The sequence below is a fragment of the Pristiophorus japonicus genome, chromosome 22 (assembly GCF_044704955.1).
Source record: "Pristiophorus japonicus isolate sPriJap1 chromosome 22, sPriJap1.hap1, whole genome shotgun sequence".
In the NCBI taxonomy this organism is placed as follows: domain Eukaryota; kingdom Metazoa; phylum Chordata; class Chondrichthyes; family Pristiophoridae; genus Pristiophorus; species Pristiophorus japonicus.
The window spans coordinates 3,986,321-4,000,229 of NC_091998.1; the positions used below are offsets into that span (position 1 = coordinate 3,986,321).

At 43.6% G+C, this 13,909-nt stretch overlaps 1 protein-coding gene across 18 annotated transcripts in view; it reads right to left on the minus strand.

Moving 5' to 3' along the window:
* col13a1 (collagen, type XIII, alpha 1) overlaps window positions 1-13,909 on the minus strand; it is a 116,859-nt gene that overhangs the window by 7,387 nt on the left and 95,563 nt on the right. For all 18 annotated transcript variants that reach the window (XM_070865544.1, XM_070865542.1, XM_070865541.1 and 15 more), the window contains 3 exons: window positions 7,897-7,950; window positions 6,442-6,477; window positions 4,473-4,559 (listed from right to left, as the gene is read on the minus strand). In XM_070865544.1, the coding sequence (XP_070721645.1) occupies window positions 4,473-4,559; window positions 6,442-6,477; window positions 7,897-7,950 (177 nt within the window). The remainder of the gene's footprint in view (window positions 1-4,472; window positions 4,560-6,441; window positions 6,478-7,896; window positions 7,951-13,909) is intronic.

Below are 13,909 nucleotides of genomic sequence, written 5' to 3' on the forward strand. Positions count from 1 at the left end.
GATTAAATCACAATGGTGCCAAGTTTTGCCAACATGGGACAAGTGTGGTTTGTTTTTCAGTTAAATACTTATTTCTCAAATCTTTGATCCCTTTCATGACAATATATGTGTCCAATTCTTTTTTTTTTAATAAAGAGTAAACAAATAGATATCAGATTGATTTAATGGGAGCCTATTTTATTATTCTGCAAGGAGAACAAAAATCTCCAGCCTTGGTTAAAGCTTGCCAATAATGTACTCAGGCCTTTAATGAAATAATGTGATAACGTCCACAATCTCCGTGCCCCTCAGCATTTTAAGGACTTGGATTAAGTTGCAGCACAAGTTTTTTACTTCCAACGAAAACATGTTTTATTACCTCGGCCTCTTCTCAAAGCTTTCTAATTTGATTCCTGGAATCACCCCTCACCCTCCTTCAACCAAACTGTCCGTTTCTGCCCCTCTAGCTCTCAACTTCAGAGACTTAAAAAAAACTGCTATTATTTGAAATCCTCGTTAATGTGATTGATTTTCTGGTTTTGAACTTTCATGATGCCTTTTTTTTCAAAAAGTAATGCTGACCTCAAGTGACAGGGCTGTTAACAATGGAAAATTCTAGAAATCTGAAGCCACCGCAAGGATTTCTATCTGTAACCCATTGTTGACTGTGGACACGGGTCTACATTTTTGGATTTGTGTATATTCAAATTCATGAACTTCAAAGTCACATCTGACTTGGTAAACAGACTATCGATATGGAAAATTCTACACCACTACACAACAGTAGAATAATCTGTAGCCGTTAATATTTATGCATGGCTTTAGTGTAGCTAGTTAGATGGCCTTCTCTATGTTACGGGCAAGACTGCTGATCTTGAGGCTTTCAAACAGGGAGTAGCAAACTCAACGGCGGGTAAGGGGATGATGAACTCCCAAAGCCCTTTCTGCTGTTTTTCCCTTGGAATTTACCCACACAAGCCGCAATAAATCCCAACCCCTACCCCGAAAAAAACCAACAAAACCAACTTAATTTCTATTTCAAACCTCAGCCTAGAACGATGAGGTAGTCACTGCTAGTTTAGAAATTGCAGTTGGTGATATGAGTAGGTGGATGCTTAGCATTTTCCTATAACATACCTCTATCTGCTATTTTAGTGTGGGTATTAACCCATGTATTCAAAATAGTCTAACATCAGGGCTGAGAAGCAGAGCGAGGAATGCGATTCAGTGCTCCATTGTTGATATTGCCAACAGTATACATCTAACATTCACACAACAAAATCATTATGCTGGCAAAGTTGGTGCAAGCTTTCTCTCAATACTATAACCAATCAACAGCATCAGCCCTTCACACAGCACGCCAGATACTGTGAAGAATGACTGTGGCATTGAAATGAGAGGCCTTCCCTCAAACACTCAGAGCTCCGGCCAGGAATCTTGCACCCACAGTTTTATATGCTTTGCCAATTTCCTGAGAGACAGTTAGTGGATTACCCCAGGATCAATGTTTCCTTTAAGCTGCGTGGCCATGCAGTAATGAGAACGGTTCCGGGCAGCGGCTTCTTCGTTGTAAATAACGCGCATGCGCAGAAATTTAAAGGGACCGCGCTTTAAAAGAAACCGGCTGCACGGTCAAAGCGCAGCTCACGGGGAACATTGCCCAGGATGCTGCCTATTCTTCAATCATGTGAAGAAGGATTATTGTACCCTCAAACACCAATAAAAAGTACATTTATTTATGACTTGACAGTTGTATGCAACATGCTTTTAAAAAAATATACTTTCCAAACACAAGAACTATAAGCAAGCTTTAAAAAGTTCCTCATGCATTGAGCTACTACTAGTAGAAATGGTTCAGTAAAACATGTTTGCAATTAATATAATAATATTAAAATAACAGGATCGGTACACTTAAATAAAACATTTACTACATAAAATGTTATATATTACAGATAGGATTCCTAGCTCACTCTTCACTCTTACAAGAATCTCACATTAAGCAGAATTTGATTTCTCACGGATGCACTATAAAAATGAGAGATTTATTTAGCCATAAATCTGGTATTAAGACAATTAATATTGACCCATTGGTACTCTGTCGGAATGCATTCAGGGCAGGGTTTAGGAAAGTGGCAGAGAGGGGAGGGTAGGAAAGAAGTGAGGGAATGTTAATTCTTAATTGGTTTTGAAAAGGAAATCAGGAGCATCAATATGATAAATAAGGGAGGAGTCTGCACGGGAATCTACTGGAGCAGCAGAATAAGTAAGGGAGGTTTGATGGGAATGCCTGGTGTTTGATACAGCAAGGGAAGTCAAAGCCACTCAAATGAAAATATCAACTCTCCTAAGATTTGGGTTAGCATTGTTTAACTGTGGTAGAAAGAGAATAAATTGTATTTTTATAGTGCCGGCCACACCCTCAGGATGGCCTAAAGCTTTTTACAACCAATGAAATACTTTTGGAGTGTAGTCACTGTTGTAATGTAGGAAATGCAGCAGCCAATTTGCGCACAGCAAGCTTCCATAAACAGCAATGAGATAATGACCCGATAAACTGTTTCTTTAGGTATTGGTTGAAGGTTAAATGTAGCCCAGGATGTCTGTGTGTGACTGATCTCATGGAAAATCTACCGTCCAAATCAATTGATTTTTGTATATATTGAATTTAACTCAGTGAAGCCAAAATGTGTGTGAGATAAATAAATGTTTTTTTGTTGCAGAAATGCCAAGGTTCAACAGCAAAAGGCACAAAAAATGGGGAGATGGAGAGTGATGTGGTAGTGCCTATAGATTCACCTTCGCCATCACACAGCACTACAGTCACTGCTAATTGATAACCTGTGATATTGCACAGCTGTATTACAAAAGTGAAGGGTTATGGGGAGTGGGCTGGGAAGTGGAGCTGAGCCCAGGATCAGATATGATCTTACTGAATGGCGGAGCAAACTCGAGGGGCCATGGCCCCTGCTCCTATTTCTTATGTTCTTATTGTTATATACGTGGACTTGTATTTACTCTGTACAGCCACCAGAGGGCTCATCCCCTGGAATCCCAAGGGATCTCATAATCCCTTGGGAGCACAGGTATTTAAGGAGGCTTCACAGGTTGGAGAGGCACTCTGGAGACCTGCAATAAAAGACTAGGGTCACACTTTACTTTGAGCTTACAGTGTTCAGTCTGACTCTTTCTCCATACACAACACTTACGTAAGCTTCTCATTGCAGCTATCCAATAGGAGTTTTATAATAAATGTTTTCAAGAGCAAACATGTAGAAATGTTGCACTTTGCATCTGACGTCATTGACAGGACGATTTCATGGGCATGGATTAGAAATGTGTGTTTTCAAGTGTGAAGTACAGGAATCTCAACCAGTGAATATTACTACCGAGTAATCTCTGGAAGTCAACTTTATATTAGTTGCTTCTTATATAAGTTAGTCTGTTTTTATTGGTACGTATTTTGTCTACAATTTGTGCTTCTGAGCAGCTCTGGTTGTGTGTCACTCGGTAAAGGATTCTGTGATTTATGTTGTTCAAAAAATGTCTAAATTGCCATTTGTAAAGTGAGCAGTACTTTATATTTCTGCACATGTAGCAACATTTATAATTGCAATGGACAACTACATCAGGAATATCAGATGAGGTTAATAAGCGTATTTGCCACTGGTTGTTAAGGAGTGTCGATGGCTCTGTGGGAATAGAGCACTTTATCCAGATTGCACTGAGTGGTTAGTGCACTACATGCATGAAAGTGGATTACAATGATTAACATGCAGGAAGGGAAGGGCGATAACACCATACCAATGGGCAAGGGGCGTCAAGCCCATCCAGGCCGGGTAAGCCCGGTTCACCTTTCTCTCCTTTAAAGCCTCGGAATCCCTGTTTACAAAATGAACTGACTTGGTTAATACAAATATATCTTGAATCGACTTTCACATAGATGGAGAAAGGAGGGAGGACTTCGAAACAGGCAAGTCAACATGCAACAGGGCGACACCTCATTAGAAAGTGGCCTGGTCCAAGGGATGGTTTATTTTCTCTGATGTCCATTGAGCATCTCAAATGAAACTCACACGCTCAGAGTCAGACCCTCAGTGGACGCAGTGACAGGTGCAAAGATTGCACAGGCTCTTTGGTGACCTTTGGGAATTGAGATGCACAGCTAAGGCAGGCAAAGAAATTCCAACTAATTTTGGTCACTGGAGAGCAAGCCAACCTCGGTAAGTGAAGGCTCGGAACTCCTCCAGAACCACACTTTGCATTTGTCTGCACAGCTCTTGTGGCAAGGTGGAATTACAGAGTGTTGCCACATTGCTGAAGGGCAGAGGCTGGATCCAATGAAGGGAAGGTGGTTCCACATCACTTGTGCTAAAGCAGTCTTCAGGCCTGCTGGGACAGTTTATTTGAGTGGAACCCTTGGGCTGATATTCTTGCTCCTCCCTTATTTTTCCATTACAATACCGGACATTTTCGATCACATCACGAGAACATACCAATGGACAAGGTGCATCTAATCCGGGAACTCCTTGGTCTCCCTTATCCCCTTTAGGCCCTTTAGCACCTCTCTTTCCCTTCTCCCCCTGCAAACAATATTTTTATTAGTTAAGGAACAAATTGTGATAGCAAAAATGGGTGGGGGGGGGGGGGGGGCGGGGGAAGAGTTGAAGTAACATTTTCCAATTTTTACTCAACTGCATATATAAATAAAACACATTTTTACTGTGCTGGACTGAATAAATAGTTAGGAAAGTTAAGTTGTAAACTTAAGACTGTAAACTCCAGTAGCATCTAAGTTTTTGATCAGAATGATACTGAAGATGTGCCTGCACTCACACTAGAGATTTTTTATACTGACAAACTGGCTGTGTAAACAAGCACAGTGGCTACAAAAGGTTTATATTATACAGAGTGCTTCATTGTTTGAAAACATGAGCCTGCTTTTTATTTTTTTTTTAAGATCCAATTGTTCATGTTTCTTTACAAAATATATTTTTAAGCAAATATAATGTTTCTGTAAAAAAGGTATATGGATCTGAGTATACAATTAAAAAAGATTCAATTCACTGCCCTAAATTAATCTGACATTAATTTTTGTTTTTTACAGTGGTTACTTCATTAATGGTTACAGTCTCTTTACAAACATCAAAGTGAATTGCAAAATGAATTAAAGTCCAGAATCAGAATAAATATTAAAGGCGGAGGCGGGGTGGAGGAGGGAACGCAGATTGAGGAGAAGGAATAGCTCACACATTAGGATCATTGTCAGGAAGAGAAGGAAATGCTGTTGAGGGAGGAGCAAGGAGGATAATCTGGGATTAATGCAGAACAGAAGGAAGGGATGAAGGGGGTAAGGCAGACCTGTTGGAAGGAATAAGAGCACAGGAGATAAAGCAAAGAAACAGAACAGCATCATTTAAACATCTATAAAGATAACACAGGTCTAAACTAGCAATATTTTCATCTGTATTTCTGTGTGAATTAAATGAGGTTACTTTTTATAGTGCACTTCAAAAATCAATGGATTCAAGTCTACAATTTGAACCAAAAACATTTTTGTTTAAATCATCTGGATACTTTACAAAGTTAAATCTATCTTTTAATTAAAGTGCAAGTTGTACCTCTAGATTACTCGTGAGCCAAATTTAAGCATTATACATTCTTATTACTTGCCATCAATTATTGTACTGAATGCTACAATAAAACCGATTGAAATCATCAGCGAATCACTGCTGGGTAATTTATCTCACAACAGACTGAGGGCCATATTTTCCTCTTTTAAAAAAAATTAAAAGCATGACGTGCCTTTTGCCAAAGACATTAAAACCTGCATTCCAAGTGGCACATGTGTGTAACCCTGCAGTGGCCGATTCCGTGCCACTATTTCATTAGTAGAAATGGCCCATCAGGAAACGCATGTGATAATGTTCCCTTTAACACTCCACAAACAGCTAATGCCCCAAAATCTGTGTATGTAGCATGACTCAGAGACACGGAGAATAGGGCCTGGCTGGATAGCAGTGAGGCTCAGACAATCCCAGCGACAGTGTCACCACTTAGTTCCCATGTAGCACGGCCCTGGTGCAGGAGCACAGCCCCTCCGAGCTCGCCTTTTATGGCACGTCAGTGTGACCCATGAATGTTAGTGATCAGAATCTCCCAGAGCTCAAGACTCACTATTCAAGGAAACACCAGCCCACCGAGCTGCTTCCTGATTGGCCTTTAACCTGATTGAGAAGCCCGAGCATGTAAATAGTTTCTCTCCCAATGATTTCCCTTGAAGATATTTTAGCGTGAAGCAGATGGAATGGCCGTCACTGCTTGCTAGATGTCCTGCTCCTCTTTTACACATTTCTGCTTTTTGTCAAAAAGTAACAGAGGAAAATATGGCCCCTACAAATATCTTTACTTCAACATAGCATGCAAATTAAAAGCGAGATCATACAAAGGGCCGATCGTCCTTACCCGGCCTCCCTTTTCACCCTTTGGTCCGAATGAACCCTGCAAAAGACATGGTTTTCCAGTTGGGTTTACATGATCCAATTTCATTGCTCTCAGTAAAACAAAAACTGCAGGATAAAGTCACTGATCACATCACCAGTGGACAGCTGTACTTGGAAGGGACCATAGGTTAGAGAGAGATACACAACACGGCACGGCCAATTCTTCTACCCCTGCTCCCTTCGAGCGCAGATCCTGGCTGGGAATGAGGTATCGATGACCTTACCCCTACATTAACGATGGAACCAACCCATTTATGTGAACCCAGTAGATTTGGATTCAATTTGAGTCATTAGTATTGTGGAGAATTGTGAATATCTGTCTCGGTTGCACAGAGGGGACTAAGAGGGGATTTGATGGCGATGAGCTATATTTGTGCAATTGAACACACAGCCTCACGGGTATATGTGGATTGCCACTGTGACACCAAGCTCTATGTTGTGCTTTGTGGGCTGATTGTGCCAGTGTGGCATTGGCTATCCAGTGACACAGGGTGTGAGACACCCGCCAATCAAATCACAGGGTGTGAGACACTGGCCAATCAAATCACAGGATGCGAAACACCGGCCAATCAAACCACAGGCTATGAGACACCAGCCAATCAGACCACCACAGATATCAGATCACCTTTCCAGAAGGTCTCTTTCTGCACTGTTGCAAAACTTGAACACCGAATGCTTTGTGTGAGTGCAGCTAAAGGGATAATTTCCTGATTTCAACTCCCTTCGGGGAGCATTGCCCGTCGGAAGTCGATATGAAAAGTGAGAGTGAGCACTGTACATGGTTTTGCAACCATTTCAATGCAGTGTGCTCCAATCCCAGGGGGGCTGGTTGGGAAAGGTGCTGAATGGAGGCAAGACTGTTCTTCAGGGAGGGCAGATTGGAGATGTCCCTCCGAATGGCCATGTCAAGTACCACAGATAGTCAGGGGAATGGGGCACCTCCTGTGCTCTTTGGTATTATGACAGGGAACAAAGGAGGATAGAACATAATGTACAGTCTGGGATAAAATAAATGAGTATCAGAACCAGAAAAAAAATGTCTTCAACTCTCTGAATAAGTTAAACCAGGACATCAAACAGCTTTCAGTCTGGTTTCACATCTTGGCCACTGAGTCAGACCTATTTACTAATTGGCCACTAATTGGTCAAAAATCACAGCTACTTCCCTTGATTACTTTACCATAAGGTAGAATAAAGAGCAGCACTTCCAACACATGGGAAGAGCTGAACCCAATGTTAAACTCAACAAACCCGGCAACAATGGGGAGTGTTCGGGTTGGAATCCCGATTTACACCCCGTCGATTTTAGACTCAACGGAGTGACCTCGTTGGGCCTGAACCAGCCCCAATCACGCCGCTGTGTCAGGTTAAAATCGGGACTTGTTTCACAACACAAAATATTAACTAGCTTCCTTACAGGTAATCCCCGTGGTCCAATTGATCCTGTAAATCCAAGGTCGCCTTTATCGCCCTAAAACAAATAGTAAGACAGTTATTTAAATGTTGCCGACATACTGTACATACAATGTAAATGATAATTCTACTCACTACATTACTGGTGCTAACGTTGTCCATTAAAGTCACAAGAAATTAAAAATGCCAATGTCTCTGCTGCTTCATTTGGAAAGACACTAGATGAATTTACTTCTGCAGTTCAGCATTCAACACATGGATTGCAAGTACGCTCATCATTATGCTATAGGAACGTAAGAGATTGAGCAGGTGTAAGCCATTTGGCCCCTCGAGCCTGCTCCGCCATTTAATAAGATCTCATCTTGGGCTCAGCTCCACTTCCCTGCCCTTCACTCTTCATAACCCTTCACTCCCTTATCGTTCAAAAATCTGTCTATCTCCACCTTAAACATATTCAATGACCCAGCCTCCACAGCTCTCTGGGGCAGATAATTCCACAGATTTACGACCTTCTGAGAGAAGAAATTCCTCCTCATCTCAGTTCTAAATGGGTGACCCCTTATTCTTAAACTATGTTCCCTGGTTCTAGATTCCCCCACGAGTGTTTATCTTTAAATAAGATCATCTCTCATTCTTCTAAACTCCCATGAGTATGGGCCCAACCTGCTCAACCTTTCTTCATATAAGTCAACCCCGTCATCTCAGGAATTAACCTAGTGAACCTTCTCTGAACTACCTTCAATGCAAGTCTCGTCGCCGAGAGCATGCAGAAAGCAAGCGCAGGCAGCGGAAGGAGCGTGCGGCAAACCAGTCCTCCCACCTATCCTTTCCTTCAACCACTGTCTGTCCCACCTGTGACAGAGACTGCAATTCCAGTATTGTACCTAAGAATTCACTTTTAGCGAGGAAGCAAGTCTTCCTCGATTTCGAGGGACTGCCTATGATGATCCCTCCTTAAATAAGGAGTTCAAAACTGTACGCAGTACTCAAGGTGTGGTCTCACCACTCTGTATAGTTGTAGCAGGACTTCCCTGCTTTTATACTCCATCCCCCTTGCAATAAAGACCAACATTCCATTTGCCTTCCTGATTACTTGCTGTACCTGTATACTAACTTTTTGTGTTTCATGTACAAGGACCCCCTCTGTACTGAGGTATTTCGTATTCTCTCCATTTAAATAATAATTTGCTTTTTTATTTTTCCTGCCAAAGTGGATAACCTCACACTTTCCCACATTATACTCCATCTGCCAAATGTTTGCCCACTCACTGAGCCTGTCTATATCCCTTTGCAGATTCCATGTGTCCTCCTCACAACTTGCTTTCCCACCCATCTTTGTATCATTTGGCTACATTACACTCAGTCCCTTCATCCAAGTCATTAATCTAGATTGTAAATATTTGAGGCCCCAGCACTGATCCCTGCGGCACCCCACTAGTTACCATTTGCCAACCAAAAAATGACTCATTTATCCCGACTCTGTTTTCTGTTAATTAGCCAATCCTCTATCCATGTTAATATATTACCCCCAACGCCGTGAGTTCTTATCTTGTGCGGTAACCTTTTATGTGGCACCTGATCGAATGCCTTCTGGAAATCCAAATACACCACATCCACTGGTTCCCCCTTATCCACCCTGCTTTCACTCTCCACTGAAGTCAATATTGGGCAAGGTGTAAAACTGGCAGTCCCCCCCGATCCCAGTGAGTTGGGTTACAATGACCCCATTGTCACAGCTCATGTGAAGGATGATCACTGGGGCCAGGGACAGGAGGGTGGAACCATGTCCCAGCTCGAGTCTGCACCCTCAGAGAGAGGAAAGATGGGGAGAGTGCAGAGCAGTAATTGCACAAAAGCAGGTGTTTTGAAAAAATATATATTGTAGCATTGGAACACATAAAAATCACTTTAACCAGTTGTATCCAAATGTAGCCACTTTCAGCAAAAGTTCAGAATTTCTTAAACTTTAATTATATCTTTCATAACTATCACAATGGTGCTTAAAAAAAATAGGCACTGTGGGGAAGGCGATGCCGGGTATTAAACAAAATGCTGACCCGATTTGAATTTCCACAGAGCTTTACAACAAAAGTTCCTTTGGCATGTTTTACATGTCGGGTTAGTTGGCAATTTCATGGCAGTCGAGTCTGAACACAGTGAGATAGGCAACTTTCTTCTGTCCTTGGTAACTGTTTACAGTCCTGAAATGACACCAAGGGATAAATTCCACCCTCACCCTCTTCCTCCATGAAACCTACCACCAGCTTCTTGCACCCATTTTATCAACTCAATTCCTGACTCCAGTCTGGACCCAGAGCTCAGCGGCTCTCCCCCTTCAGGTACCGTCATCCCACCCCCAAAATCATAGTAATCACCCTGTTCCTTAAAAAGCCTGACTGCTGCCCCTCATGTCCTCTCTGACTGCTGCCCCTATCTACCACCTCCCTTGCTCTGTAAGATTCTGGGATGGGTCATTTCTTTCACCCCTCAAAGCTTGAATCTCTTCAATTTGGTTTCCACCCTGTGGTCATCATTATTCGGTGTAACTATGACTAGAGTGCACAATCCCCCCTCATTCTCGCTTTGGCTTTAGGTACAGTTGACTATATCCCCCCACCGCCTCTCCCCCACCTCCAACATTTCTCCTCTCGGCTCCACCTACATACAACTGACTGCCACTCCCAGTGGGACAGGATGGCTTCTTTCCCAATCCACACACTTCAGTGTGTGTCAAGGTTCCACTGTAGTGGGCTCTCCTATTTTCTGTATGCACCATGGTAACATTATACAAAGCCATACGTATGCCAATGATAATCAGCTTTACACCACCACCCTTGCTTCAAGGCTGGGATTGTGCTGTCTGACATCTTATCTGAGATCCAATCATGTATGAGCCAGTGGATCTAATGCTCAATATTAACAAGACTGAAGCTATGTTGTTCATCTCCAAACAGAACCCATGCACCTGAAATTCAACCCCAGAGTACACAACCAGAAGCTGGGCTTCAAACCCCAAATCTAGTCCAGCACCAAACCTACCTACTTCTACCTCCAAAATATTCTTGCACCCATCACCCACTCTCACTGCTGCTGAAATGCTCAGTGCGGCCTCTGCTATCCCAACAAGAGCCACACAGGAAAAGGTTTAATGACTTCACAAGAGCAACCAAGGTAAGTGAAAGCTCTGGTGCAGATATACATCTGCTGCCACTCACACAGCTTCAGTCACCTCCTTGCCCATCATACTCTCTCTAGCATCTGCAGGGGGGCAGATAACCTCTCCACACATTCAAGCAACTTTTTTTTTTTAAAGAACTCAGAAGCATTCCCGATTCAAGTCACAAAGTCTTCGAGGATACATCGACCTGGAGTTTCCACTAGTTTGTATTGATTTTTCCAGCCCAATTTGCCTGAAATCGGCCGAACCAGCGTAAAAGATCAAGGATGTTTAAACGCAAATCACTTAAAAGCGCAAATCAAGTTTCTTTTTCGCTACATTGCGCGGGAAGCTGGCCCAGCCCACAAAACTAGCCCCGCCCTCACATCAACATCGTCACCATGGTGAGCTTCCGTTGTTTGCGGCCCTTCAAGGAGGCTCTTCAAATTGAGCATTTTTTTTTAAAGGTGCAAAGGCACTAAGTGACACGGCTAACAGGTTTTAAATATTAAAAAAGAATTGACTAAGAAACGGACCAGTGTCCACCAATAAAACTAGTAAATGGTTCAGTCGTGTTTTTAGTCATTTTCAGCTGTATTAATAAAATTGCACTAGGTTACCATGCTTAAATATTCCAATGAATATTTTTTGTGGCCCAAGTACGCCAAAAATAAGTGTTTAAGTTTCCCTGCGGATCTCTTCATTTTAGCATAGCCTAACCCGAGGGGGATGGAGCCTTGATCTGCACCCAAAAGATCAGACTGCCATGGTAACCAGGGACACAATTCGAGCTGAGGCTGCAAAGGGAAGCATGCAGCCACCTCCCAAAGAATTGAAAAACACATAGCACCACCTTACCTCCAACCCTGCCGAAGACTGTCCTGTCACATTCTCCGTCGCCGGTTCGGCTCTCTCTCTCTCTCTCTCACTCTCTCTTTCTCTCTCCTGTGAACCGAGGACTGAGAATGAGACCAGACAGCCTTTGGGCGGGGTTGGAGGTAAGTCGCTGCTATGTGTTTTTCAATTCTTTCAGGGTGTCCAGGCATCTGCTGCGCCGTTTTCCTTGCCTCTAGGGAAGGTTTTTCAGGACAGGCCACATACGCCGGCCCAATCAGAACTGGAGTAACTCTCAGCTGGCCAAAATTCCCTAAATGACCAGAGTGGTGTAGGTGGCTGGTTATGCCCACTTTGGCTGAAAAAAAAACTGACTTAAAAAATTCGTAACTAACTGAGTTACGCTGGTGCAAATTGATTGGGGAAACTGGGGATTTTTCAGTTAGGCCAGAAAATGCAGCCTGCTCCAAAAAGCTGTGGAGAAAATCGAGCCCGATGTTAGGAGGCAGAGCAAGTTGTGGAGGTGGGTGCAGGAAGTTGCAAAATGACAGAGACAGATTCAGAGAGAGGACAAAACTAGAACAGGTGGAGTTCCATGTGGAGCAGTGAGAGGTCATCCACTTCGGATCCAAGAAAAACACATCTAAATATTCTCTTAATGGCGAGAGACGAGGAACCGTGGAGGTGCAAAGGGATTTGAGTGTCCAGGTACAGAAATTGCTAAAAGCCAGTGCATAAGTACAAAACGTAATCAGAAAGGCTAATGGATTATTGGTCTTTATCTCAAGGGAATACAAAGGGGAGGTCGTGGTGCTTCAGTTGTACAGTGAGTTGGTCAGACCTCAACTGGAAAAAAAATAATTCTGAGAGAGCTAGAAATAAATACAAATAGAAAAAAATATTGAATAGACAGTAAACAAAATTGTTAGAGAAGCAGGGGGACGATAGAGACTGAAACTGAAGGGAAGGGGAGAGAGAGGGAGAGGGGGAGAGAGAGAGAGAGAGAGAGAGAGAGAGAGAGAGAGAGAGAGAGAGAGAGGGAGGGAGAGAGGGAGGGTGAGGGAGAGAGGGAGGGTGAGGGAGAGAGGGAGGGAGGGAAAAAGGATGAGGGAGGGAGGGAGGGGGAGAGAAGTAGTTCGGCAGACTTTTCAGGGCCGGTACGCAGACATAAAGGAATACAAGACACTGAGAATTTGTTGGTGGGGGCCGGTCCACAAAAAGTTTGAGAAGGACCAAGACAGTCAATGATGACCCAACATGTGCAGCGTGGGTCACTAATGAACGAGCTCAGCTGCAGTAATGGCCCACAGAATGGTGAGAAAATGGAACCGAGGTGATGGAGAGAGGGAGAGAGAAAGTGAGAGAGAGGGACAGAGAAGGAAAGAGAGGAGAGAGGGGCGGGTGGGGGTAAGTGAGAGAGAGGGAGAGGGAAAGTGAGAGAGGGAGAGAGAAGGAAAGAGGAGAGAGAGAGGATAGAGAGGAGAGGAGAGGGAGAGAGGAGAGGGAAAGAGAGTGAAGGTGAAAGAGGTGCGAGAGAGACCAACCCAGTATGTCTAGTTGTGCAGGGAGGGCTCTCTCCCTTGCTCCCTCTCTCGCTCCCTCTCTTGCGCTCCCTCCCTCTCTCTTTCGCTCCTCCCCTCCCTCTCTCTCTCTCCCCCCCTCTTTTTCTCTCGCTCCTCCTCTTTTTCTCTCGCTCCTCCTCTCTTTCGCTCCCCCGATGGCTGTAGTGAAAGCAACAACACCGTCAAACTCAACCAGTCTGTCTGAGCCAAGCCTGCAAAGGGCTACAAAGGTTCGAGTGAATGATGCCAGGCCTCAGGCACCAGTCCAGGCCTGTTCCCAGCAATGTCGGTGGCCGTGGGAGGCTGCGGAAGAACCTCAATATCGTTTGATGCTTGTTCCGTTACCAAACCATCTGTGTCAACACAAAAGGGTGCAGGCTACCATATTGAACTGGAGTTCGGATTGCTTCACTGGGCCATATCCAGTGGTTGTGCAGACATTGCTGCATAAGCATCTGTACAGG